Source organism: Erpetoichthys calabaricus, chromosome 11 (assembly GCF_900747795.2).
Source record: "Erpetoichthys calabaricus chromosome 11, fErpCal1.3, whole genome shotgun sequence".
Classification (NCBI taxonomy): Eukaryota; Metazoa; Chordata; class Cladistia; order Polypteriformes; family Polypteridae; genus Erpetoichthys; species Erpetoichthys calabaricus.
The window spans coordinates 11004511-11032265 of NC_041404.2; the positions used below are offsets into that span (position 1 = coordinate 11004511).

The 27755-nt window shown below is 37.4% G+C and overlaps 1 protein-coding gene across 1 annotated transcript in view; it reads right to left on the minus strand.

Moving 5' to 3' along the window:
* Positions 1-1451: 1451 nt before the first annotated feature.
* LOC114660155 (loricrin-like) overlaps positions 1452-27755 on the minus strand; it is a 33075-nt gene continuing 6771 nt past the window's right edge. The window contains exons 3-5 of the mRNA XM_028812658.2: positions 22393-22489; positions 15787-15932; positions 1452-2245 (exon numbers count right to left, since the gene is read on the minus strand). Coding sequence (XP_028668491.1) covers positions 2079-2245; positions 15787-15932; positions 22393-22489 — 410 coding nt within the window. The 3' untranslated portion in view covers positions 1452-2078. The remainder of the gene's footprint in view (positions 2246-15786; positions 15933-22392; positions 22490-27755) is intronic.

Here is a 27755-nt window from a genome sequence, read left to right on the forward strand (position 1 = left end):
AACATCTGTTAGCCAACAATGATCACAATTTGGAGATTTATGACTGACAAAGTTCTTCAGGGCAGCTGCAGAGCATGAGAATATCTTTCAGGAAGAAAATGAAACCCACATAGACAGATTTATAGGCAATTTGCATAATAATATGGGGGGCAGAGGCTTCTTATATGGTATGTCCACTTATTGTGAATAATATTCTGTATATTGCAAAGAGTTTTAGGGCGAGAGGTCATGGAGAGATGCCAGGGAACTACTGGAGTTTGTCCAGACCACCAAGGAACAATAAAGAATAATGATGACACTTGGCTACAATCAGTCATCTAGTACAAATATGGTGCTAGCATGATGCGCATAAGAATGAACAATATCCTTGTCATAGATGGGCATGTCTGCTAAATCTGCTAAACCAGTGGGCTAAGAAGCATAAAAACAGCACATTGAAAAAACTGGAAAAACATTGCGGTTAATTATAGTTGTGGAAGGACAACAAGTTCATGGATCCATGTTGCTGTGGTTCAACAATGCAAATTAACATTTACCAAAGAACTGCATCCATTTGACAGAAGTGCACCCATTGGTGAATGGGGTTTTCAGCAGAATAATGTGCCATGCTGTAATGAGGGAAAACTATAGAAATGGTTTCAGGAGCATAACAGTGAATTCGAAGTGTTATATTGACCTCCATATTTGCCAGTGAAATGAAACTTAATAAGATTTTTGAATATAGGAATATATATACATACTGTATATATAAATGCACCCAAAGCTATATATCTGCACCCAAAGCTATAAATGCTCCCAAAAGCTATACCTTAACAACATCGGGACATAAGCAAATAGAGTGATGTCACTGAAATTTTGTAAAATTATGAAAGGAGTTGGTACAGTGGATCCAGACTGTTACATTAAAATAAGTGAAACAAGAACATTAGGTCATATTTGGAAACTTGTGAAGGGTAAATGCCACACAAACTTGAGAAAGGTTTTCTTCACACAGAGAAATACAGGGACATGGAATAAATCTCCAAGTAGTGTGTTAGACAGTAGGACTTTAGGGACCTATGAAACTTGAATTGATCTTTTTTTGAAGAATTAGGTGGATAGAATTGGTGAGCTTATTCGGACTGATTGGCCTGTTGTAGTCAATTTTTTTCTAATGTTTTCTAACTTTGGGCTTGATGTAGGCCAAATATTTGAAATAAATTAGACAAATTCAGGCTGTTCTGAGTGAAAATGGGTGATTAACTCATTGTAAGGATGATATGTCTTTTAAGATGGCTACTTAATGTTACAACAACATTGACTTTTTTTGTTAAACCTCTGTTTTCCAACTTTATAAAACATTGTTATGCTTGTCAAAAACCTTGTTATACCTGGGACAGCTTTTGAGATGTTAATCCTGTAATCTGGTGAAGCGACAGGTAGAAAAGAAGTACACAGATGAAAAGCAGAACTTGCATGCAACAGTATTTTTATTTGAAAATGTTAATTGCAAGATGAATAATTAAGATTTACATTTTTTGTAAATTTCATTGAACATATCTGCAAGCAAATCACTCATAAAATCTAAAGCTCTACTTTGCATTAACTTAGGCCAGTCTGCAATGGTGATTGTTTTGTAGGTCCCATGAATAACCAGTTTCAAAATACAGTATGTTACTAGAAGCAGTACAATACAGTATAGCTGAGCTTAGAAGGTGCCCACAAGTACAAGCTTCCTTGTTTAGTTTAAAGGCTTTGACATACTGGTAAGAATTTTTAAAAATAATGAATTCCTATAAAAATGTTTACTTCCTTCACTATATACCTGTATTGAGTTAGCAAATACTGGCCAAATGGTCTCTATTTTTTATAATAACAGTTTACAATTAGGTTGAAGATTTTTAATAAACTTTTACAGATAGTTTCTTTCATTTGGGATGGTGCCTTATCAAGAATGCCTCCAAAGCTTGTGTAAAATCAGTTTTAATCTGCTTTAAATTAATTTTCCAGTATAATGAATACTTAAGATTCCAGAGTTTACTCATTAGGCTGTCAATAATATGATTTGACAGAGAGAAGCTAGATGAGAGGAGAAATGCTTAAAGATATTTTGTGGGATCAGACCTATCGCACATCTGCACATGAATGTGAGAGGTGATACCTGGGTACACCTTTTGCATTGGCAGCAATGTTCCAATTGCTTGTCCCTTTTTGACACTACCCGTGTATTTGTATGGCTTCAGGTAGAACAGTTTCACACACAGACCTGCAAGAGAAAAGAGTTGTCATTTAATGGAATCTGTCATCTCTGGTTTCCTTTTCTAAATGTCTGCAAAATTTTTTTTCAAAATAACTCAACAACCTCATGTCTTATAGGTTTGTAGGGTCATTACTGTCACATTTATAGAGTGCACTGAAAATTTTCCTTGCACGTGCTAATCAACATGCAACACATTTCCACTCTCTGGTGCCATGATCAGTGAGTATGATCACTTTACTCCAAAATGTGAGTCTGCCTTGCCCAAAAAGTCTCAGAACAGAATTACAACATATCTATCTTAGAAGTACTATTATTTACGATTAGGAGTAGGAAGCAATGACCTTGTTTTAGTTGCCACCGATCTGCCAATGATTTGTTGCCCTCATTGCCTAATCTGATTCCTTGTTTATTTGCTTTACATTTAACTGTTTATATTTATATTAATCACAGCGTCCGAAATATAAGCATGTTTGCATTATTTCTGAAAACACTGAATTTTCTTAGATATATAAAACACATGTTGTGTACTCTTTGTAGTATTTGGCAGGTATAGTATTACATATCTATGATTTTCTTCTTACAACTGAGAGGACATTACGGATGTTTGCCGACTGACAGACCAACCACAAGCGTTACCTGGTAGGTAAACACCCAAATAATCAGATTGTGATTCACACCTATGAATGTAATACTCCAATCTTCAGCCTGTCAAGTATGTGAACCAATTGCCATAGCGCAACATTACAGGCTTTGCCCCAGGCTCATAATGGGAAGCAAAGGTACATACACCTGATGAGCCCCAATAAGGATGAAACATGTGTCATGTACTCTTTATATTATTTGACATGTACTGTATCTCATATAAATATAGGTAAACATCAGGGGCCTCATGTATAAACAGTGTGAATGCACAAAAATGTTGTGTATGCCACGCTCGCATCGCGATGTATAAAAACTAAACTTGGCGTAAAGCCTCACACATTTTCACGCCAGCTCAATCCCTGGCATATGAAAGTTCTCCACTTGGTTTTGCAAACTGGCAGCACCCAGCGTTAAAGCAGTGCTATTGTTCCAGTGTGGTTTCCCTTTCTTTTTTAGATCCACATTCCTGATGTGGCTTTATCAAATACACTGAAATTAACTGCATATCATTTATTAGTTTAAGTCATCTGATTGTAATTAATCTGTAACAATATAATGGTCCATGAAATGGCCAAACTATTTCAAATGCTATAGCTGCTTTAGCATTGTTTCTCTCACTGCACCACTCAGAGTATTTATACCACTGCATGTGAGTGTGGAATCATAGCTCTACAGCAGCTGATCAGAAAGAGAATTATTGGTATGCAGCATCAAGCACATGCTGCCTCAGCCATGCGAACAGTCTATTTGAACTTCTCCCATATAGCAAATGCTTCAGAACCTTTCCTGTAGGGACCTTGCGCTTCAGAAACAGCTTCATCCCAAAAACTATAAACGCACTCAATCAGTCCATCAAGTGTTCCTGGTGGAACTGTTTGTACTTATAAGTACAATTACCTCACTGTAAACTTGCGATACAGTTATTATATTGCACAACCTGAGACACTTTATAAAGTGTGTATTTACATATGATGACAACTGGCTTCTAAGTCGATTTAGATTTCCAAGCGCTATCTTCTTGGAGCTCTTGATATCAGTTTTAAGATGAAATGCAGCACAGTATGTTTATTACATTATACAGATAAAATCTTAACATCATTTAAATAATCTATATTGTTAATAATTAAACACATGAGGACACAGTGTTGCAGCGCTAGCGACGAGCAGTCACCTCATTCAGGGATTGTCCCTGCCTCACGCTGAATGCTTGCTGGGATTGGCGCAACCCCAGATGGACAGATGGATAGAATAATTAACACTAGAATTACCAGAGCCTACGAAAAAACTCGTAGATCCATCCCACCTTAAATCGCTTCTTAAATCCGTCCGCACCTCTCCGCCATCGTCTTTTGTCTTCTAAATGTGCAGATAAAGACAAGCTGCAAACAGCCGACTATTCCATCCCCCCACCGACTTAGAATGTGCATGAACTTCTCCCATCTCATGCCTTGATTGATTATCTGGGAGTGAAGTGGAGTTTTAGAGTGGAAATAACAGATCGTTATTTGGAACACACGCATTTCATGTGTGTTCCGTTTTCTACAGTAATCTGTGTAAACACATTTTTAAAACAGAAACGTTTTTCATATTCTAGTAGTAAATGACAAAATGTAGGCATAAACTATATAATGTATGAAGCCTAAAGTCCAAATATCAAAGAAACACTTTCACGACAGGTACAAATATAACAGAACAAGTGCGCTTTTATTCAAAAATATAACTGCAGAAAAAAAAGCCGCCTTAGTGTGCGACATTGACACTCATTTACTACGATGGCCCTGTAGCGCAACAGTATCAGTTGCTGACTGAGAATCAAAAGGTCACAAGTTCGATCCTGCATGACTCTCTTTTGAGAAGTAGAACTGCTCTTATTTTTACTATTTTAGAATAAAAAGATACATTTGATTTCAGTCTGTAACAGCCGGTGTAATTTATGATATTTGTAAGGTTAACTTTGTTTTTGTTTTTTTTTATTCACTTTTCATTCTCTCAGTCGCGTTCAGGATCTCTCCCTACCCCATCTGACACTGCTGTTTTCACATAAAGACGCTCTATAGCTCTGCAGTATATCACGATACATACGACCGCGTGTTTTTTTTCCCCCAATCTTGCCAGTCCCCACATGTTGCTGTATGCTGTTTCTTTTGTACTCCAGGACATGCAGAGGAAAGCATAGTAAAGAGCAGTAACTTCAGCGCTATATGCAATCATCAGACACTCCGCATCTGACACTGCTGTTTTCACATAAAGACGCGCTATAGCTCACCCAAGGAGCGCCCTTCCTACATTTACAACATGTGTACTTGTGTTGCAGTGTACACATCTCTCTGTGCTATGGTTCCTATTACACTGAACAAGCACCTGTAATTTGCAGCTCTATTCATTATCTCAAAACAAATATATGTGACGTTTTGAAGAAATCATTTTATGACGTGAATAGTACCAATCAGAAAACATTGTCGAAGTACAGTAATCCCTCCTCCATCGCGGGGGTTGCGTTCCAGAGCCACCCGCGAAATAAGAAAATCCGCAAAGTAGAAACCATATGTTTATATGGTTTTTTTTATATTGTCATGCTTGGGTCACAGATTTGCGCAGAAACACAGGAGGTTGTAGAGAGACAGGAACGTTATTCAAACACTGCAAACAAACAAGTGTCTCTTTTTCAAAAGTTTAAACTGTGCTCCATGACAAGACAGAGATGACAGTTCCGTCTCACAATTAAAAGAATGCAAACATATCTTCCTCTTCAAAGGAGTGTGTGTCAGGAGCAGTGACTGTCACAGAGATAGAGAGAAAAGCAAACAAATCAATAGGGCTGTTTGGCTTAAGTATGCGAAGCACCGCGGCACAAAGCTGTTGCAAGGCGGCAGCTCACACCCCCTCCATCAGGAGCAGACAAAGAGAGAGAGAGATAGAGAGAGACAGAGTTTGTTTTTCAAGCACAAATCAATACGTGCCCTTCGAGCTTTTAAGTATGCGAAGCACCGTGCAGCATGTCGTTTCAGGAAGCAGCTGCACAAAAGATAGCAACGTGAAGATAATCTTTCAGCATTTTTAGACGAGCGTCCGTATCGTCTAGGTGTGCGAACAGCCCCTCTGCTCAATCCCCCTACGTCAGGATCAGAGAAAGTCAGCGCAAGAGAAAGAGAAAAGTAAGCTGGGTAGCTTCTCAGCCATCTGCCAATAGCGTCCCTTGTATGAAATCAACTGGGCAAACCAACTGAGGAAGCATGTACCAGAAATTAAAAGACCCATTGTCCGCAGAAACCTGCGAACAAGCGAAAAATCCGCGATATATATTTAAATATGCTTACATATAAAATCCGCGATGGAGTGAAGCCGCGAAAGGCGAAGCGCGATATAGCGAGGGATTACTGTAATGCAATATTATTTGAAAACGAACAGCATCAGATTGGGTGTGATTTATACTGGCGCTGTTACTTAGAGTCAGATCATAAGCATGAATAAGCTCCTGTTCTGACTCTAAGTAAAAAAGCATGAATTAATGAACAGAAATAACTGCAATCGACATTTTAAACTTAACGATTTACAGTGCATACCAATTTATAAATTTTATGTCCATTTGAGGCTACAAAGAAAAAAAAAAGCATTTCCTCCCTAGCGGGGAACTAAACTCCGGTCTCTACAGCACGGCAGGGTTGCCGTGCTCTGAGTTAGCAAATCTCAGCGTTGCACCACGGAAAGTGTTCCTACAGCCTTGAACCTTTTGTGAAAGTGTTTATTTGATGTTTGGCCGTCAGGCTTCACACATTCTATAGTTTATGCCTACATTTTGTAACATTTATTACTAAAATTTGAAAAAGTTTCTGTTTTAACAATGTGTTTACACAGATTACTGTAGAAACGGAACACACATGAAATACGTGTGTTCCAAATAACGATCTATTATTTCCACTCTAAAACTCCAGTTCAGTCACTCCCAGATAATCAAACAAGGCATGAGCTGGGAAAACTTAGTGAACGTTTTGCAGTGGTGGGGGATGGAATAGCCGGCTTTTTGCTGCTCGTCCTAATCGGCACATTTAGAAGACAAAAGAGAGGTTTAAGGTGGGCCGGATCTACGAGTTTTTTTGTAGACTCTGGTAATTCTAGTGTTAAACATATACTATGAAGATATTTCAATGTTTGTTAAAAATTTTGAAGAATCGCCGTTCTAAGTTTACAGATGGCTTTACATCTGTTACAGAGCTGATTGTGTGGTGGTTAGTTACTTGAAGAAAGAAAAGTAAGGACAGGAATTGGGGGTTAGTATGTTTGCTGCAATAAATTATTTCATCGAAGATTGCACAAGGTGCAGCAAGCATCTTGTGGGAGGCTGGAACTATCTCTGGATGAGGCACCAGCTTGTCACTATCACTGCACCACTGTGTTCCCATGTCTAATACATGCTTTAATTCCATGAATCATGAAAATGATATCAAATATACATCTTAGTATTTAAAATGTTCAGAGAGCTCTAATATCATGAATGTAATGGATTCTGTGTCCTGTTGGAGGAAGAGAAAGCCAGTTTAAGAAGCACGTAGTCATTCACACACATAGAACACATACAAAACAAAGCATTTAACGTGCTACTTTAGTTACGATGGTATCTGAGAAACCAGTAAATTAAATGATTTTAAGATGAAGTTTATGATGGTCTGCTTTAATGACAAAATAAACTACGAGATTAAAGTGGAAATTTTCAGATTAAAGTTGACATTTCAAGCTTTTTTTCCCACTGGGTTCCTATTTTTTTTCTTTTCTCTATACCCTAATAAGCTTACATATGACACTCAGATGGTGGGCTAGGACTCGACTTTTCACGGCGACTCTGATATCTTAACAACTTCTTTTTTTTCGGGCACTGTCTGACTTTGTGAACTTGAACTTTCGAGTTTCTCCGACACTCTATGTCACTCGATCAACTTCCTTTTGTTGTTTATACCGCTGTTTAAACCAACAAATAGTATGTTTTTCCTTGCCTCCACTTGGTATTCACTGAAATTCTTCTATTTTCCCCTTTGCTTTTGCCACTGCCTTTTCACAGAATGCTGAATTTAAGGGCCATTTATATTGATTTGCATATTCAAAGAGGCACAATTCTGGGAAGAGAAAGGGTGGGAGGGCAGGTGTGTGCACATGCGTTACTTTTCACGCTGACCGGGAGGTATGTAGTGGAAGAACGTGCAAGATGGCATACGCACAGATTTATGCATCTGGATTTTTTTGTGTGTATGCACATTTCCGCTTTTGTCTGTACGCCATGTTTTAGTGTGAATTCTACGAACAGTGTTATGCATGAGGCCCCAGGTTATGAGCAGACATTGGGATGAATAATATTTTGTTATTTAAACAGGTGTCTGCTCATCAGAAGTACAGTGATTTATTTTAACTTTACAGAAAGAAGTTACGTGACCTAAAGTGAACAAATGCTAAAAACAGTACAGTGATTTCAACAAGACAAATCTGTATCAATAAAAAAGAATCGCAAAATAAAGAATATGGTTAGGCAGTTGTTTCATTTACAAATACAAACTACATTCTGAAGAAAAACAGCTTTCATTCTGCCCCTCAAGGCCTATCCAGATGAAATTGATTCAGTGCTTTTTCTGCCATCGGATTCGACTCATTGTCATTGTTTGAGGATCTTATTTTGTGCTTGTCATCACCTAAGCTCAGGATACATTCCACATAATTATGCGATAAGGATATATTCTTAACTGGGGCATTTTAGTTTGCTCTAAATTTTAATGTTTATGTGTGGGCTTTATATAAATCTTTTTTGTGAGTCAAGTTGGCATCTTTTTCCAAATTTTATTAAATAATTTAATTCTTTCATATAATCTTTCAGTCATTTTTATATTTTATGAAGCAACACAGGTCCTTAGAGCCCAAAGCTGATTGGACAGCTTTGCACACAAGCCAGGAATCATCCTTGTAAATGATACCATATTACTGTATCACTAATATTGTGTCTTATTAAAGCTACCAATCAGGATAACCACACAGCTAACCAGAACCATGCTCACCTCTTCTTAGAAAGGAAGAGTGCAACTATCAGTCTACATGTAAAGGTCAGGACTACTAAAATTCCTTCCAGTGACACTCACACTTAGACATTTAGAATTTTTAGCTCAGTGTAAAGTTAGTCTTCTAAATAAGAGTCTGATATCCTGGCAAAGGACCTTCAGGTTCGAAGTACAGTGAATTTGTCTTCAGCTTTTGATAAAAAATAAAAATCATGCTGCAGGTTTCAGGCAAGATGTATTGCTAACCTTGTTGGTGTCAAGTGCTCAATTAGATAGTAGCAGGAGGGAAAGCAGGGCTTGCCATGTATCCACTCCAACAAAGGAGTAATTGTGAGTTAATGTTCAGAATGCTAACTAAACACAAACAATCAGAGTTTTGGATACAAGAAGATGCTGACATAATTTGATACAATTCACAGAATATTAACAGCAACCTTGCTTTATTTTCTAAATTTTTTTTTTTTTTTTTGTAGAAGTCACCAACAGCCAAAAATGGCAATGTGACTTCTCTCACGGCTCTGATGGTGTAAAAAAATAAAATAAATAATAATCATCAGGCATCCCAGAATGTTCTTATGAGTCACTGAGCGTAATCAACAAACACATTTTTTCTAAGAACTGTTTGTTTTTTTGGCTTTTATTACTAAGTAGAAGAGATCTTAAATTGAACTGTCAGAAATCAGAACCTTACAACTGTCAAGGTTTAATTAAGGTGACCATCTGTCCCCGTTTTTCCGGGGACAGTCCCCTTTTTCGGACAACTGTCCCCACTCAGAAACATGTCCCCGGTTTAAGATTTGTCCACATTTCCAGTCCTTGCACGATCTTGCGTTAAGTTTTGCTTGTTCGTGTACGCTAGCACAGCGTAATGAAACTGCATTTTCACAACCAGGCATGAATTCTTCTCGAGACGTATGTAGTCTACGCTCCACTAGCCAAATCATCCCCCCATCATGTCCCCGGATTGGCCCAAAAAATTCTGGTCACCTTAGTTTAATTGATCTTACAGACTTTCTTAAAAGGCTTGTAGCTGTGAAATAAAATGTTCTGTAACCTGAAATTCTTAAATGTAGATTTTTTTTCTTTGAAAGGAGGTAGTCTTTCCTTTATTTTTATGTAAACTTAACATGAAAAACTTGACTACTCTGTTACTAATGTACACATGGTATCTAGAAACAACTGTGACAATAACACCTCAAGGATCACCTCAAAGAAACTGTCAGTTAGTCAATCATTCTCCAACCCGCTATATCCTAACACAGGGCCACAGGGGTCTGCTGGAGCCAATCCCAGCCAACACAGGGGACAAGGCATTAACAAATCCCCAGGCAGAGTACCAGCCCACCGCAGTCAAAGAAACTGGTTGAAAACAATGTAAATATACATAACAATTTATACATTTCATTATTTTTTTTTATATTTTAAAAAGAAAAAAGGAAAGAGGCAACAAATCCAAAAACACACCAAAAACATTTTAAAATGCGTCAAGGTCATGTTGGGCAGGCTTGTCCAAACAGACCCTTTTTTGGACTGGGGGATTTAGTAGTAATCAATTTTAGGAAAATTTCAAAAGAATCAATGAAGAAATAGGTCATGGCCAATTGCCAAACAAAAAATAAGATTTATTAATAGTATTTTATATGATGTCTTTCATAAAAAAAGCTTGAACATTATTCTGAGCAAATGTAATGATGCTTCACATCGAGTCACTGTGAAACTAAGTGACAGGTAACAGCAATCATTGCCATCAACAATTTGGCAAAGCCTATATATAATACTGTGTGAAATGGCAGTGCCCACAGAAAAACAGCAAACAAAATAACATCATGATTAAGTTATATAAACTGACAATAAATCTAAATAAAAAAACAAATAACAAGAAATAATAGAGGACATTATTTAATACTTTGGTGACAAAATGAAGAAGGTCTTTGACATCTCGGATTATAGCAGCGATATGGAGACAAATAAGAGGATGCACAAATTAGTGTGTTTCTTCGTGCCAGTCCCAAGTCCAGATTAATGGGGAGGGTTACGTTAGGAAGGGCATCCGATGTAAAATTTTGCCAAATCAGTATGCGAACAACAATACAAATTTCCATACCGGATCGGTCGATCCCCGGGTTAACAATGAGTGCCACCAGTACTGTTAGCCAACAGGGTGCTGGCGGAAATTGGGCTACTGTTGTCCGAAGAAAAAGAAGGAGAAGAAGAGGGGGGAGACGTGTCCAGAGGCAGGAGGAGAGTAGGAAGGTAAAGAGAGTGGAACTGAGGATAGGAACTTTGAATGTTGGCAGTATGAGTGGTAAAGGGAGAGAGTTAGCCGATATGATGGAGAGAAGGAAGGTTGATATATTGTGCATGCAAGAGACTAAATAGAAGGGAAGTAAGGCCAGGTGGATCAGAGGTGAATTCAAATTGTTCTATCATGGTGTGGATAGGAAGAGAAATGGAGTAGGGGTTATTCTGAAGGAACAGTATGTAAAGAGTATTTTGGAGGTGAAAACAGAGTAATGATTATGAACCTGAAAATTGGAGGTGTGATGATGAATGTTGTTAGTGCATATGCCCTGCAAGTTGGGTGTGCAATGGATGAGAAAGAAGAATTTTGGAGTGAGTTGGATGAAGTGATGAACAGTGTACCCAAGGGACAGCAAGTGGTGATTAAACCGGATTTCAATGGACATGTTGGTGAAGGGAACAGTGGAGACGAGGAGGTGATGGGTAGGTATGGTGATCAAGGAGAGGAATGAAGTAGGTAAGAGGATAGTGGGTTTTGCCAAAAGGATGGACATGTCTGTGGTGAATATGTATTTTAAGAAGAGGAAGGAACATAGGGTTACGTACAAGAGTGGAGGAAGATGCACACAGGTAGAGTATATCCTATGCAGAAGAGTCAATCTGAAAGAGATTGAAGACTTCAAAGTGGTGGCAGGGGAAAGTGTAGTTAAGTAGCATAGGATGGTGGTCTGTAGGATGACGTTGGAGATCAAGAAGAGGAAGAGAGTGAGGACAGAGCCAAGGATCAAATGGTGGAAGTTGAAAAAGGAAGACTGCAAGGTTGAGTTAGGGAGAAGGTGAGACAGGCACTGGGTGGCAGTGAAGAATTACCAGACAGCTGGGAAACTACAGTAGATGTAGTAAGGGTGACAGCAAGAAGGGTGCTTGGCATGACATCTGGAAAGAGGAAGGAGGAAAAGGAAACCTGGTGGTGGAATGAGGAAATACAGGAGAGTATACAGAGGAAGAGGATGGCAAAGAAGAAGTGGGATAGTCAGAGAGATGCAGAAAGTAAGGAGATAAAGCACAAGGTGAAGAGAGAGGTGGTGAAGGCTAAAGAAAAGGCGTATGATGAGTTGTATGAGAGGTTGGACACTAAAGAGGGGGAAAAGGACCTGTACCGATTGGCTAGACAGAGGGACGGAGCTGGGAAAGATGTGCAGCAGGTTAGGGTAATAAAGGATAAAAATGGAAACGTACTCACAAGCGAGGAGAGTGTGTTGAGCAGATGGAAATAGTACTTTGAGAGGCTGATGTATGAAGAGAACGAGAGAGAGAAGAGGTTGGATGATGTGGTGATAGTGAATCAGGAAGTGTAACGGATTAGCAAGGAGGAAGTAAGGACGGCTATGAAGAGGATGAAGAATGGAAAGGCCGTTGGTCCAGATGACATACCTGTGGAAACATGGAGGTGTTTAGGAGAGATTGCTGTGGAGTTTTTAACCAGATTGTTTAATGGAATCTTGGAAAGTGAGAGGATGCCTGAGGAGTGGAGAAGAAGTGTACTGGTGCCAATATTTAAGAATAAGGGGGATGTGCAGGACTGTAGTAACTACAGGGGGATAAAATTGATGAGCTACAACATGAAGTTATGGGAAAGAGTAGTGGAAACTAGGTTAATAAGTGAGGTGATGATTAGTGAGCAGCAGTATGGTTTCATGCCAAGAAAGAGCACCACAGATGCCATGTTTACTCTGAGGGTGTTGATGGAGAAGTATAGAGAAGGCCAGAAGGAGTTGCATTGCGTCTTTGTGTACCCGGAGAGAACATATGACAGGGTGCCTCGAGAGGAGTTGTGGTATTGTATGAGGAAGTCGGGAGTGGCAGAGAAGTACGTAAGAGTTGTACAAGATATGTGTATGAGGGAAGTGTGACAGTGGTGAGGTCTGCGGTAGGAGTGACGGATGCATTCAAGGTGGAGGTGGGATTACATCAGGGATCGGCTCTGAGCCCTTTCTTATTTGCAATGGTGATGGACAGGTTGACAGACGAGATTAGACAGGAGTCCCCATGGACTATGATGTTTGCAATGACATTGACATCTGTAGCGATAGTAAGGAGCAGGTTGAGGAGGCCCTGGAGAGGTGGAGATATGCTCTAGAGAGGAGAGGAATGAAGGTCAGTAGGAACAAGACTGAATACATGTGTGTAAATGAGAGGGAGGTCAGTGGAATGGTGAGGATGCAGGGAGTAGAGTTGGTGTAGGTGGAAGAGTTTAAATACTTGGGATCAACAGTACAGAGTAATGGGGAATGTAGAAGAGGGGTGAAAAAGAGAGTGCAGGCAGGGTGGAATGGGTGGAGAACAGTGTCAGGAGTAATTTGTGACAGACGGATATCAGCAAGAGTGAAAGGGAAGGTCTACAGTATGGTAGTGAGACCAGCTATGTTATATACAATGGGTTACATTTCATTTGGTTTTCCAAAGGGAGCACAGGTAGCTCAAGTGACTTGCTTATGTTCAAGGGTCAGTAGTAGGATATGAACCCACAACCTCCGGGTTTGAAATCCAAAGACTTAACCACCACACCACACTGCCAATTTAAAACTAAGCACATGGTGTCATGACCAGGTGTCAGAGTCTTGAATTATATTGTGGTTATTATTTATTTATTTGCTTTTTCTTAAAAGGACCACTAGGTTTAGCCACATTAAGCTAGAAACGTATGTGATTTGCAGGAATGCTGTTTTTATACAGTAGGAGCCCCGTCCCTGGCTCTATGGGCTCGTTTATACTTCACGCTCAGAACGCGTACGCGCCCACATCATGGCTGCCACGCATTCTCAGCGTTCATTTGATGCGTCCTCTGAGCAGGTCCTCAGAAATTAATGTGACGCATGCGCGAGTTGCAGTACCAGCAAAAAGTCGAGGGGCGCAGTGTGCTAAAAGTTGGAATGTGACATCAGAGTCTCTGTTTACTATCAACATGTGACAGAAAGCCGCTTTGCGGATCCTACGAGATCGGTGTGTGCTCTTCGATGTTTGATAAATGGTTCGATGTGGTGAAGCAAAATGCCGACATACAGATGTACAGTATTTGTGGTGCTTTTATATTCAAGTGTCGCATATTCCTGATCGTAATGACACGATACATTTTAATAGTCCCACATACCGTCTTCTGTGCCGTCTGTTTTTCTAGGGCTTCCTCTGGTCCTGACAGCAGCGGATCGCCAGCAATAGATCACCACACTGAGCACATTAAATGTATGATATAACTCTCTGCACATTTAGAGTCCTTAGATTTATACTTGATATCACTTTCACGATGAAAAGCATTAAAGTATATATTACATTTTACAGATAAATTGGTAATTTTGTTTAAATAATGAATACTGTTAATAATTACACACAAGGGGGTGACACAGTGGCGGAGCGTTAGCACTGCTGTCTTGCAGGGAGTCACATCGCTGGTATTCCATGCCTAGAGTTTACATGTTTTCAGTGTGCTCCAGTTTCCTTCCTAAGATATGCAGATTTGGGGATTTGGTGCCGCTAAAATGACGCTAGTGTATGTATGTGATTGTATTCACTTTGCGATGAGCTGAGGCCTCGTCCAGGGATTGTTTCTCACTCGTGCCCAATGCTTGCTGGAATGGACACATCCCTGGATTTAATCAATAAACATCCTTTTCAGAGACATTGCGGTAAGGTGTCATTGGAATTTAATGGATGTTCTAAGCAATTCACAACACAGAGAAGCCGAACATGTTCTCACCCTGATAATATCTCGCACTGCCACCTGGCGGATTCCTCCAGATTTACATAAGTACGCGCGCAAGTATAAACACTGCAACGCTTGCGTAGTAGCAGCGTCCGCTGCAGCATGAGTCGTGTCACATGAAGTATAAACCCTGCCTAAAGCTGCTCATTTACAAGCTCAAATGCCAGCTCATACTATGGATCATCCCTGGCGGGTGTAACTTGTTCAACGTCGTTACAGTATTACTTTTCATGCAACCATTTTGTTGTTATGGGTGCTGGATTGTTGTTTATTTTAATGATTCCTTTTTTTCAGTTGACAAATGAGGCTTATGGCATTCCTGTGCACATGCTATTTTAAGATGGCACACAGCAACAACATTTTGGATTTATTTCCTTAGTCTGCTTTTCCAATCTGCTTTCTGTCATGTAGTGTCCACATATAACCCTTAAAACAAGGTTCTTATAAATGATTCCTCAAGGGTTAGCTTTGATCATTTATTCAAACAGACAAACGGAAGTACCTGATTAACATTGAACTATCTTTTTGGAGAAAATAAAACAAAAGAAACTCTATGATGCTAAAAAAAATGTAAAGAAAAGAAAACAATGGAACAATGAAAGAATACCAGTTGAGCAGTACAAAATGAGAGAAAAACAAGAAAATCACATAACACAAAACTGTTAAATCCAATTAATGAGTGAAAAAACCTGACAGCTTTACCCTTACCTGAATCATGTGAACTTATATTTTCAAAATCAATAATAAATTAATAAATTGTTTTAATATTTAAAATAACAGTTAAAATGGTTTTGAAGTCATTCTCACTTATAAATGCTAAAATAAACTAATCAAATATCTACTGTGAATTTTAAACATGAATACTTTACCTTGCCCTGATAAACCAACTCCATTATCAATTGCATTTCCATTTCCGTAGGGTCGAGCTTGGCCAGTAAGTGTTGCATCAAAAGGGGCATAAACAGTCGAACCATCTCCACATTTAATATCTACTCCACCGTGTTTACGGCCATTGCTGTATGAAAAAGAGAATGTCACTGCATGCTGAATACAGGAAAGCTCTAATAATGTTATACAGCAGAGAATGCATTACATTTGTCCTTGAAAACAATCAGCAAATGCAGCACAGATCTGAAGTCATTAGCTTATTAATTGATAATGCAATACAAAATGTGACATAGAAATATTTACATTTACAGTAAGTTTTTTTTTGTTTAAAAGTCTTACACATTGTTATAGTTTTATACAGTAAAGCAAAAGCTGTCAATGTCCTACACACAGTAAAGTAAAAACTGTCTGTATCTATCAATCTTTTACAATATTGAAAATGATCCAAGATAGAACATCAGTCCATTGCAAGGTGCCATCCCACTTACATACCTTCAAATACACTGAGACAGCTTAGAAAAGCCAGTCAGCCTGACTGAAGGCCTTTGTGCTCTTTGCACTTTATGACTGGGCTCCCAATGACAGAAATTACATTAAATTGACTTCTTAACTGTATGTATTCCCTTAGCTACTGTATATCTAAAAACATGCAAGAGAAACACTCTCTTTATTGAAATATGTTAATACAGGTTGTAAATAACTAAAATAATGGAAGCTCTTATTCTGATGATGGAACATTTAACTGTATTCTTAAAGAGTGGTTCAATTTTATATCAGTGGAAAAGAAAAATGAAAACTGTAGAAAGTAGCATTATCTCTTCAACAAAAATGTGATTTATGCAAAACTTTACATATTCAAAACAGTTCACTGCTTTGTGATTCAAAAGATTTAGACCTTTAAAACAGAAAATAAACATCCAGTGATGGTGATTGGATGGCTATTACCCTAGGGAATGGCTAGAGTTAAAACAAATTGACAGAAATAACATCACCATTTCATAGATTTCAATGATTTATGTTTGTGTCAAACTGTACCCTTTTCTAAATGTGGCACTTGGTGCCATGGCCCACCTGCCAAGTTGTTTTGCCTGCCTAAGGAAAAGTCATCCCAGATGGAGGATCGCAGGAATCATGGGAGAGAGGGGTCCTTTCATCGGATTGGCTGGCCCAGCACTGTTTCAGCCATGGAATGGCCAAATGGGGGAGGCAGCTTGAAGGATGAGGTCTCCAGGACTCTATACAAATCCAAATCTTATTATGGGATATATCATCTACTGTTAAATTCTGCTCTGTACTTCTAAAATTTATATTTTTTATTTCTTACTATATTGAGAAATTGTTCTGTTCTGTGTACTGTATTGTATTGTATTGACCCCCTTCTTTTGACACCCACTGCACGCCAAACCTACCTGGAAAGGGGTCTCTCTTTGAACTACCCTTTTCCAAGGTTTCTTCTATTTTTCCCTACAAGGTTTTTTTGGGAGTTTTTCCTTGTCTTCTTAGAGAGTCAAGGCTGGGGGGACTGTCAAGAGGCAGGGCCTGTTAAAGGCCATTGCGGCACTTCCTGTGTAATTTTGGGCTATACAAAAATAAACTGTATTGTATTGTATTGTAATGATTACTTGGTAGTACAACATTGCTGTAACTCCTTTTCAATCCTTTCAGGTTTGCGTTTTTTTATTTTCTTGGTCTAAGGCAGCAGGGAGAAATTTTTGTTTTGTCAGAAGAGGGAGCAGATAGTTTTTGACAAATGTCAAAGGGCCAATGTCTTGTCAGAATGAAAAGAATGTTCTAAAATGGATAACATACTCCTCCACTGCCAACACTTCTGAAGTTTACAGGAAGCTTTCATCTGGGCTATAACCTTTCTGCAGTTTATTTCTTTAAATGAACTGAAAAGAAAGTGGGATTTGATTAATTGTAGTCTGGCTTAACACCTAACTATTTAACCAGTCATCACTGTAAATCATATTACACACATAAAAAAAGAAAAAGACAACAACACATACTTCAAAATATCATATACTGTATATACTGTATGTATGTATAGACGTTAATAATTTTGTTGGTACCTTTACAGCTCATTGAAAAAGTGCTGTACACCTTCTGAAAAGTGATTAAATGAAAAGCTGTTGTCTCGTATATACCTGCATGCCTTGGATATGTCATTGAGTAAAGCAAAGCAAGTGTAAAAAGAAATAAAGTACTGTATTGCTTATTCTACAAAGATATTTTAAACTGGACATTATTTGTTGGTAACCCTGGAAAAGAATATAAATAATTGACTTTTTTTAATCTAGCTGTTTTCTTTAATTAGTATCACACATCTCCAATTGTCCAATCAGTCATCCAGCCTAAGTAAATGGAGAAAAAGAGTCACTCTGCTGTTTGGTATCATCGTGTGTCCCGCAATGAACATGGACCAGAGAAAGCAAAGGAGAGAGTTGTCTCAGGAGATCAGAAATTATAAAATTATAGACAAGCATGTTAAAGGCAAAGACTATAAGATCATTTCCAAGCAACTTGATGTTCCTGTGGCAACAGTTGCAAATATTATTAAGAAGTTTAAAGTACAACTGTAGCCAACATCTCTGGACATGGACACAAGAGAAAAATCAACTCCAGAAAGGGGCAGCAGAATAGTGATAATGGCAGACTAAAACCTAAGGACAACTTCCAAAGAGATACAAGGTGAACTCCAAGGTCACTGTCTATCAGTGTCCAATTGTCTGACAGTGGGCTCAATGGAAGAAGACCCAGGAGGAAGACTGTTGAAAGAAAAATTTTAAAAAGCCATACTGGAAATTTCTTCAATGCGTGAAGATGAGACAAAACTGGAGCTTTTTGGCAATTCACATCAGCTCTATGTCTACAGATGAAAAAATTAAGCTTTCAAAGAAAAGAACACCATACCTACTGTGAAACAAGGAAGAGGTTCAGTTACATTTAGTTGATGCTTTGCTGCATTTGGCATTGGGTGCCTTGAGTGTGTGCAGGGAACAATGAAATGTGAAGACTATCATGTACTGCCCCTTGTCAGAAAGTTCTGTCTCTCTCGCAAGTCGTGGATCCTCCAACAGGATATTGAGCATAAACACATAGCCGAAAGCACCCAAGAATGATTAGGAACCAAACATTGGACTATTCTGAGCCCTGATTTTAATCCCATCAAACATCTGTGGAAAGAAGTGAAACATGCAGTCTGGAGAAGGCCCCTTTCAAACCTCACATAGCTGGAGCAGTATATTCAGGAAGAGTGGGCCAAGCTACTTGTTGACAGGTGCAGAAACCACATTGAGAGCTCCAGGAATTGCTTTTATGGAGTGATTGCCTCTAAAGGTTGTGCAGCAAATATTAAATTAAGGATATTATAATTTTTGTCAATTCTATATAGTGTACAAAGTGTTTATATATATATATATATATATATATATATATATATATATACAGTATATATATATATATATATATATATATATATATATATATATATATAGAGTATATATAAATATATATATATGTAGTCACACACACATGAATAAGGGGCAAAGAATGCAGAATGGGGGTTTGGAACAGAGCATAAATACTTTTTCTCTTTTGTCAGCAGAAAAACGAAAGAATAAATAATGTTCATACCAGAAAAAACCTCCAAGTCCCTACTGAAGATTCTCCTTCCGGCTCCACTGGCTTACTTCACTTCTGTCTCATTCTGATGAATTCACTGCCATCCACCCACTTCTGACATCATCTCCGGCTCCTTCAATCAACCTCATATCCATTTCATTTCATTTCTTGTCAATTGTATTTCCTTTTACGCCTCCATAAAAGCTCCGGGAACCCTTTGTGTGACTGTCAAATGTCTGTTTTGATTTATTTTAACCGCTTTTTGGAAACTGGGATTTGCAACCAGTATGTGGGGAGGCTCCCCAAATCTTTATCTGCTTATTTGTGTTCTTCTTTTATCACAATGTACATATATGCATTTCTACATATATGAATTTATAGTTTTTTGATTATTATATTTGTGCATCATCATTTGGTCTTTCTTACAAGAACATTTTTTATATATAACAGAATAACACAAAAGTGTTGACCATCTAAGGAATAAGTAAGGACAGTGTCATTCAGGTATGTTCAATAATGACAGTTGTGCAATGTACTAAAATATCTAATATCTAAAGCTGAATGTATGTTTTCCAGTATTGAAATCCACACCTTTGAACTTATTTCTGCCAAATTTGACATACTATCAATGTTTGTTCAGGGAACATCATGGGCTATGTTTCATTCTCTAATATTTACCTTGGGGAACTTTATTTAATGACTACACCTGTGGTTTATTAGGGATGTGCCACTAGGAGACATTTTTGTGATTTGGCACAAGTATGCCAAGTTGCTTTCTATGGTGGGTTTAGTTAGGGAAATTTTGGTTTGAAGCCAACATTTTTCTCTCTGTGTAATTTATTTAGTGACTGCCTCTGCACTTTATTCCTCCCTGGCTGCACCAGGTACCCCTGCTAATACACGACAGAAATGAGAATAAAATCTCAACTTTGACTTTTCAACATCTCTGTAGATATTTGTGTTCTTGGCTTCTTGTGACACACATAAATTTTGAATGGAATTAATGATTGCGAACAGATTTGGCATACTATGTTAAATGATCAAAATCTATTGATAATAAAATATCAGCACATGGGAACTTCCAATTTACTCAATCAAATGTAATTTTTTTTGACAAAAGTAATCTTAACTTTCCAATTGTGGCAATAAAAATGTTCCAGATATAAACAGGAAAACATTTAAAAAATGTTTTTTGGTCTCAGTCCATTATACATTCTTTGCAGAGGAAGGTTTTGCCCTCAATGGCATTGCTAATTTGTTTATTCTAAAAAGATTTTAAATGGAGCCAGCTGTGAGTAAAAATCCTGATTACATTAATTTGATTTTTTTCTCTTTAAAAAAATTTTTTGTAACAGAAAAAAATTATCACATTAAAATTACTTGTCCACTCAGCGATACGTTGTGTTCACTCCTTTTAATTGAGCACTGATGCTGATTTTATTATTTATACTTTTGGACAATGCGGCATAGATGTGTCACCAATGACAATGCTCCAAGTATGGGGATATGTGACAGATTGTTGCATGGTTCAAACTTAATAACCAAATCTCTCTAAGTGGCTGTCCTCAAACAGCAATGTGCACCACAACACCAGAACATGTCTTATGTATTGCACACACAGAAAAACAATACCATGATGGCTCCTTTCTTTTGCAGATGCTGCAGTCTGACAACAGTATTGGCACTTGCAGTTGAAAGGTCCAAAACAGATACCATTGCATTCCTGTTGGTTATTAAAATAGAGAGGGAAGTGACAAGGGCAGGAGCTGAGTTGGCAAGTCAGAGCCAAGCACTAAAAAAACTCAGAGAGAAATGAATCATAAAGTGTCTGATCTTCAATTCCACAAGTGACAGTGGGAAGCCCTAAACTGAATTGCTGCTTGAGAATTAGCTTCATCTTTAATTCCATTGTACATTTAGTTTACAGACAGCATTGGTCACTAATCCACCATCATTTAATAACATTTTTTAAAAACGAATGCCTGAACATAACTGACAACTTTAAAATCAAACAAGTCCAAAGACCTGAATGTTATTAACTAACATATAAGAAGCAAAACAAAAATAAAAAAATAATTAGATGTGCCTGTGTCAGATAAATTTAAATGAGTAATGGCCTGTACTGTTCTGTTTTTAGGTAACCATCTGTCAACTTATTTCCACCTGGGTTGCACTTAAATTCCTTTTTTATGTCCACTTTGTTCATTTTTGATTCTTGTATTATTATTATTTATGTCAATATTGTGATTTATTTTTATTATTGGTCTGGTTATGTATTTTACAGTATGTCAGTTTTCTTTATTATGCAGTTTCCATATGCTTAAATTAGTTCTCTTATGTTCCTGGGCCATCAATATTTCGCTGCAGGGAACCGCCCCCAGCTAGCCCTTAAATGCAGGCTGGGAAATCAAGTTCCTTGTGGTTCATTTGAATGTGCTGTGGTGACGTGTAATCTTCTTGTGAGTGTTGCTTGCTTTCTCTAGATTTCTTGGTTTCTTTGATTCTTTTGCACTAAATTGCAAATAATAATTTGGGTTTTGTATTGGGACTTGATTATTTTTGGGATTGCCATGTACACAACTCCTTTTGCTTTTTTTATTATTTTTCTGCCTTCTGAAAATTAAAGACTTACTTTTTAAAGAACTTGGTTTTGGAACCTATCAACCATTATCTATCAATCACAGTTTTTAACAGTTTTCTTTTTCTGGATAAATTTTGTAACATTGAAGTTAGGCCAGTACGGCTGAGATTGGGCCCAGTGAGTGAAACTTTTATCAGACAGCCAAGGAGGCCTGGCCTGGTGTGTGGAGCGGTTAGGAGGTCTCACACCCTATTTTGAAGCAGAGTCAACTCCAATTTATGACACAACTCTGTGCAGGTACAATAAAAACTTGCACTTAATCTGAATATCATCAGTAACTACAATATACTAAAATATCAGTTATAATGTAATATTTGTATACCCTCGGCTTGCTCCGTATTGTCCACAGCCCCAACTGTCACAGGTCCTTGGAATGTTGGAATTGTATCCACTACACAGGGGGCCAAATTCTGATTTTTCTAAAAGAAAATACAAAATAATTAACAAAAATATCAGCCATTCATTATACGCCACAAAAAAACAAAACAAAACAATAAAACAAACAATTCCAGCAAAGGCTAACTAATCATTTTGTTATCTATGTAACCAATGCACAGTCTTGGATATGCTGTAACTTACTCGTTAGATAATTTATTCAAGCAGATTTAATTTCATGATCCATATTCTCTCTGTTCCACTAATTAGTTACACCTATTATATCAAAATTGGTTTATAAAACCTAGTCTTAAAATGCAAAAGTGAGAAATCTGAATTTTCTACATTCTAGTAAGGTTTTAGTTTACTATACATAGGTCATGATGTGGCCTGTAAATGGCAAAAGTGGAACTGTGAAAATTCTCAAGTAATGCTTATCTGCAACTTTCAGGATGAAACAGTGATTGTCTGACTTAGAAGCCCAGCTTTTAAAGCATTAAGTCTGTGAAAGCTAGAAACTCTTAATTTCCAGTTTCAGAAATACTGCAAACAATTCAGAATTATTTTTCTAAATTATACTGTGCTTGTAAGAAAACAAATCTAATCAAATAAATTAATGAGTAAACCAAACAAAAATAAATATAAATATAGAAAAAGCTAATGAGAGCAGAGCAAGCATTAAACTGCAAAAGACAGAATTTTTCATAAGGAAACAAATGGCGCAAAGACACTTCAAAGGCATTTTAAACAAACAAGTAATATAGAATTGGATATTGATTTTTAGCACTTAACACTTACTACTATCACAACAAAGCCAGGCAGCACTATCGAGGCATAGTCAAATCCATTATATATAGGGATTTACAACATTAGAACAACTGACCATTTAGCCTAACAAGCTTGTCCATCCTATTCACCAAGATTGCCTAAAATAACATCAAATCAATACCTGATGGTCCACAGAGTCCTGCTCTCCACCAAACTACTTGATAATCTTCATTTCTGTGCCTATGGTTCTTTGCGTAAAGAAAAAATTTCTAACATTTGTGAAAAATCTACCTTTAAAAGTTTCCACTTGTGTCCCTGTGATTTTGCTTAACACTGGTGTGTTTTTTTCTGCCTGTGGCTCACTAAACTTGATCCAAAAAATTAATTTAAGCTAAGGAAGGCAAAGGCAGAAGAAAAAAATAGGAGTCAATGAAAGACAGGAACATTGCCGTCCAGAATTAGCTTGTCTTCCTCTTGTTTGCTGAAATGGTGTAGTGTTGATGCACAATGAATACTGTTAAGCCCAATTCAGACTACATTATTTTTACACTAACCTCTGTAATTTTAGTCCTGTCTGAATCACTCATGTCAGAAAATGTTTTCACACCTCAGTAAAGATTAGGGAGTCTTTTACCTTTAGTAAAATTACTATTAAAAAATACCCCAGGTTAAATTCATTCCATGTAAGTTGGCATCTCAGTAGAATTCCATCATTTGAGCAATTCAGTTGTTACACCCACTGCTAAAAATTTCTTAACTCAGCTCCTAAAATGGAAAAAAGGACTGCAAGTACTCTTTGTGCATGCTGAATGTCACGGGAGTTGAATGGAAGAAAGGAGGGGTTTTAGGGTATTCCCTAAGAGGACCAAAGGAATGCTGATATACACAATTCAAATCAAAAAAAGGTTTTTCAGCAACAAAAATTTCTTAAGGTTGTCCTGATTGTGCACTGCTGCTACTGCTGCTGAATGACTGCTGAAAAGAAGAAATACTAGTGGTTTTGAATAAGAAAATCCATGTCAGGCCTAAACCTAATAGAAAGATTAAACAAGTATTTCAGACTGGCAAACTCTTAAAAGTTCCTGAGTGACAGCACTTTGTCATAAACTAATGGAAAATTGCTTCCTAGTGTTGTAAATAATTTTAAGTAGGTGTGCAGCAATTGATTTGAAGGCACTCTAACGATACGATCTTTGTTGATAGTTTTTAACTAGAAATGGGTTTGTCGTATTGCTTCACAGCCCATATTGCTATGATCTGGCATTTATTTTTAATATTTACCTTTGGCCTCTAAAATAATTCACTCAGTATTATAGAGGTCAAGGAATTTGGTCATCACCTTAATTTGTTTAATCTAAAGTATTTATAAACATGTTTAAAAGTAAATATATTCTCCCACAGTGCTATCTTGTCTTTGTTACAGGCATGTCATCTTCAGTACACAAAGTTAGTGAAATGTGGACAGGGGCTCCTGGAAGTTACACCAAGTGACATGTCGTTGGTCGAGGGAATCAGAGGAGTCAAACGGAAAGTTGGTGTGCCATTCAGACCACCCCATTTAATTGAAAAAAAAAAAAAAAAAAACAATATGTCATTTTTAACGTAGAGTTAACAATTGACTTCACAGCAATAGGCTCTGGAAAGCAGTGTTATGACAGGATCTGATCTTATCTCCTGAATGAGATGCCACTTGTTGGGAGCACCTCGCTTTTACAGCTCCAAGACTCAAGGGGTGTGGTCAGCTGCCCTGAGTGGGCATATTCTCGGAGCTGTGGGTGATACAAGAGTTACTGATCGTGCCCCCTGGTGTTCCAGAGTGGTAGCACTTACCACAGATGAGCCTGAATGGTGACCCTTGGATGCACATGCCTGACATGCATCATCAATGTGACAATTCATAAGCTGGCAGCTCAAGTTTGTGGATACAAGCTAATATAAAGCATTTTGTTTGAGCATTTAAAAGAATCTGTGGTTTTGAACTCTTTTCTGCTACTAGACTTTTGGCTTTGACTCTATTCAAGAGTTTTGCGTCTGACATTTTGCTGATTCTCTTCTAACGATTACTGTCCGATGTCCTAGGCTGTGTTACTAAATTTTGTCTTACTGGTTTAGACCTTGACTTGTTATTTTTTACAACTTTCTGATCCCATCTCTGTTCAAAATGACTGCTACTCTGTGCAGTCAATACACAAATTCAATAACTGGTTATTGTTCCTCTTCATAATTTTATTTGAAAAGTGGATGTGGGTGGCATCTTAGCATATTTGAAAAGCAAAATATGTGAAGTGCTGCTAATAACATTTTATTTTATCAATTACAATGTTGCTATTTTTTGCTTTCCCAACTGTTCTTTACGGCTTTTAATTACATTTTAATTAAATTAAATATTTCCCAGCCAATCCTAGTTCAATTTTACAAAGCCATAATTAAAAGGGTAATCACATTCTCCATTGTTATGTGGTTTGGTTCAGCAACAGAACACTCCAAAAATAAATTACTATTTGGCTGTACCCTTCCATCTGTTGTAGACCTGTATACATCTCGTGTCACTAGTCATGTCATAAGGATCACTGCAGACTCATCTCACCCTGCTTATCACTTATTCCATAAACTCCCCTCTGGTAAACGCTTCAGGTCAATAAAAACTAAAACTAACAGACAAGCTCAGCAGTCTTTTTTCCAGAGCCATAGCCCTCTCAAAGCAGTAATCTAGCTTGACCTCTTTGTATTTTCATGCATTGTCAGATACTCCATGAATGTGTGCATCATGTACAGTATATGTACACGTATGTGTGTGCATGTGCATACACACTACACACTCACACTTTCACTTACACATCATCAAACTTGTATGAAGTTTTTCTTTTTAACTTATGTTATTTGTATGTGATGTTGTATTCCGTTGGCTGTACTGATATTTGAAAACAACTGATCCTTACACATATGGCAGGAAGCATTTTTTTTCTGATGATACGCATGCCAATTCTATGTATATTCAATCTACAATTTTTGATACTTAAAGACATTTATGAAAGTCATTGAAAAGATTGTTTCAAAAAGCTACATATTTCTTTTAAGAAAATTTGGCAATTAAGAATTTTTTTCGTTAGCCACCCTAGAAAAGATATTAATAATACATTTTTCTAATTTATTTACAGTCATTTTCAGGATACCAATTTGTTAAAACCTATTGCTAACACACACAGTTTCAAAAGAAAATCTATCTATCTATCTATCTATCTATCTATCTATCTATCTATCTATCTATCTATCTATCTATCTGAGTGAGAATGAGATATATTTCATTGAACAAATTTTTAACAGTGAATTGGGATAGAAATATGCAATCTTTCTTAGACAAAAGCAAAAATAGCATTTCTCCAGTAAAATAATCAGTTTGAATGGAGTGTTGTCAATATTGATGCATACGCACATACCAAGTAAAACTAATATTTTATGTTCAGTGCTAAATTTTCATCTATCCACAGTGCAGTTAAGGTGATGATAGACATTGGACAAACAGTGCTGCTCCAAATGACAGTGGTGAAGCTAACCACTGTTATGTCGTGCACTAAGTGGCCAACATGATATTTTACAAACTCATGCTTCCTTGGTAAGGCGATCTCTGTGATGAGGGTATGACTTGGAATGTTGTACTTGGGTTTTGACACATTCAGGAGGCACCGAAATCCCACATTATCAACAACTGACAGTGGTTGATTGTCAAGAACAATATACTGGGCAGGCGCTTCTGTTATTTTCACTACGTGGGGGTTATCATTAGACATTTTATTTCCTCCCCTTGCTAGAGTCTGCCGCAACATTGGTGGATGTCGTGCTCCGCCAGTGGCAATTTCATCATGCTCATTCTTATGTTTACTTTCACAGTTTACAGTCCATTAGGCTTTGTTTTTCATCGTTAATTATAAAAATAAACTTCCAAATCGCATACATTTTGTGTTCTCTCCTCCTTAAGTTTCACACAATCACACATGCATGTTAATAGTACCAGTTATAGGCATCAGGGTATTTTTATGAGTACGAGTACAAGTACATAAGCACTGTGTCAGACCAAAGTCTGATACTAGTATAGGTATCATTTCATCCCTAGTTGTACAGTATTGTAGCCATTTTCCCCTGTATATTGAGACCTGTAGACATGGGAAGATCATCAGCTTTCCTCATCTGTTTATATTTTGATGCTGTTTTGCTTAACAATTAGAAGCTTAAACTGTCTTAGAGCATTATGTTTTAATAATATAATAAATGTTTATTTTGTTCCAGCACTGTGGTGTTTTGTTGTTGATTAGGAGATAGTCAAGTGGGCAAGAAAACCCTCGTGGACTTATCTATAGGCACTTCATGGTAATTTCTTTCCAAAGGTTAGGTTCATTTAAGAGAGCTTATAATAATAATAATAATAATAATAATAATAATAATAATAATAATAATGCATTTTATTTATAGGGGCACTTTACATTAGCAGTAAATCTCAAAGTGCAACATAAAAAGATTAAACAACAGCAAGGCAAGATAAAAACA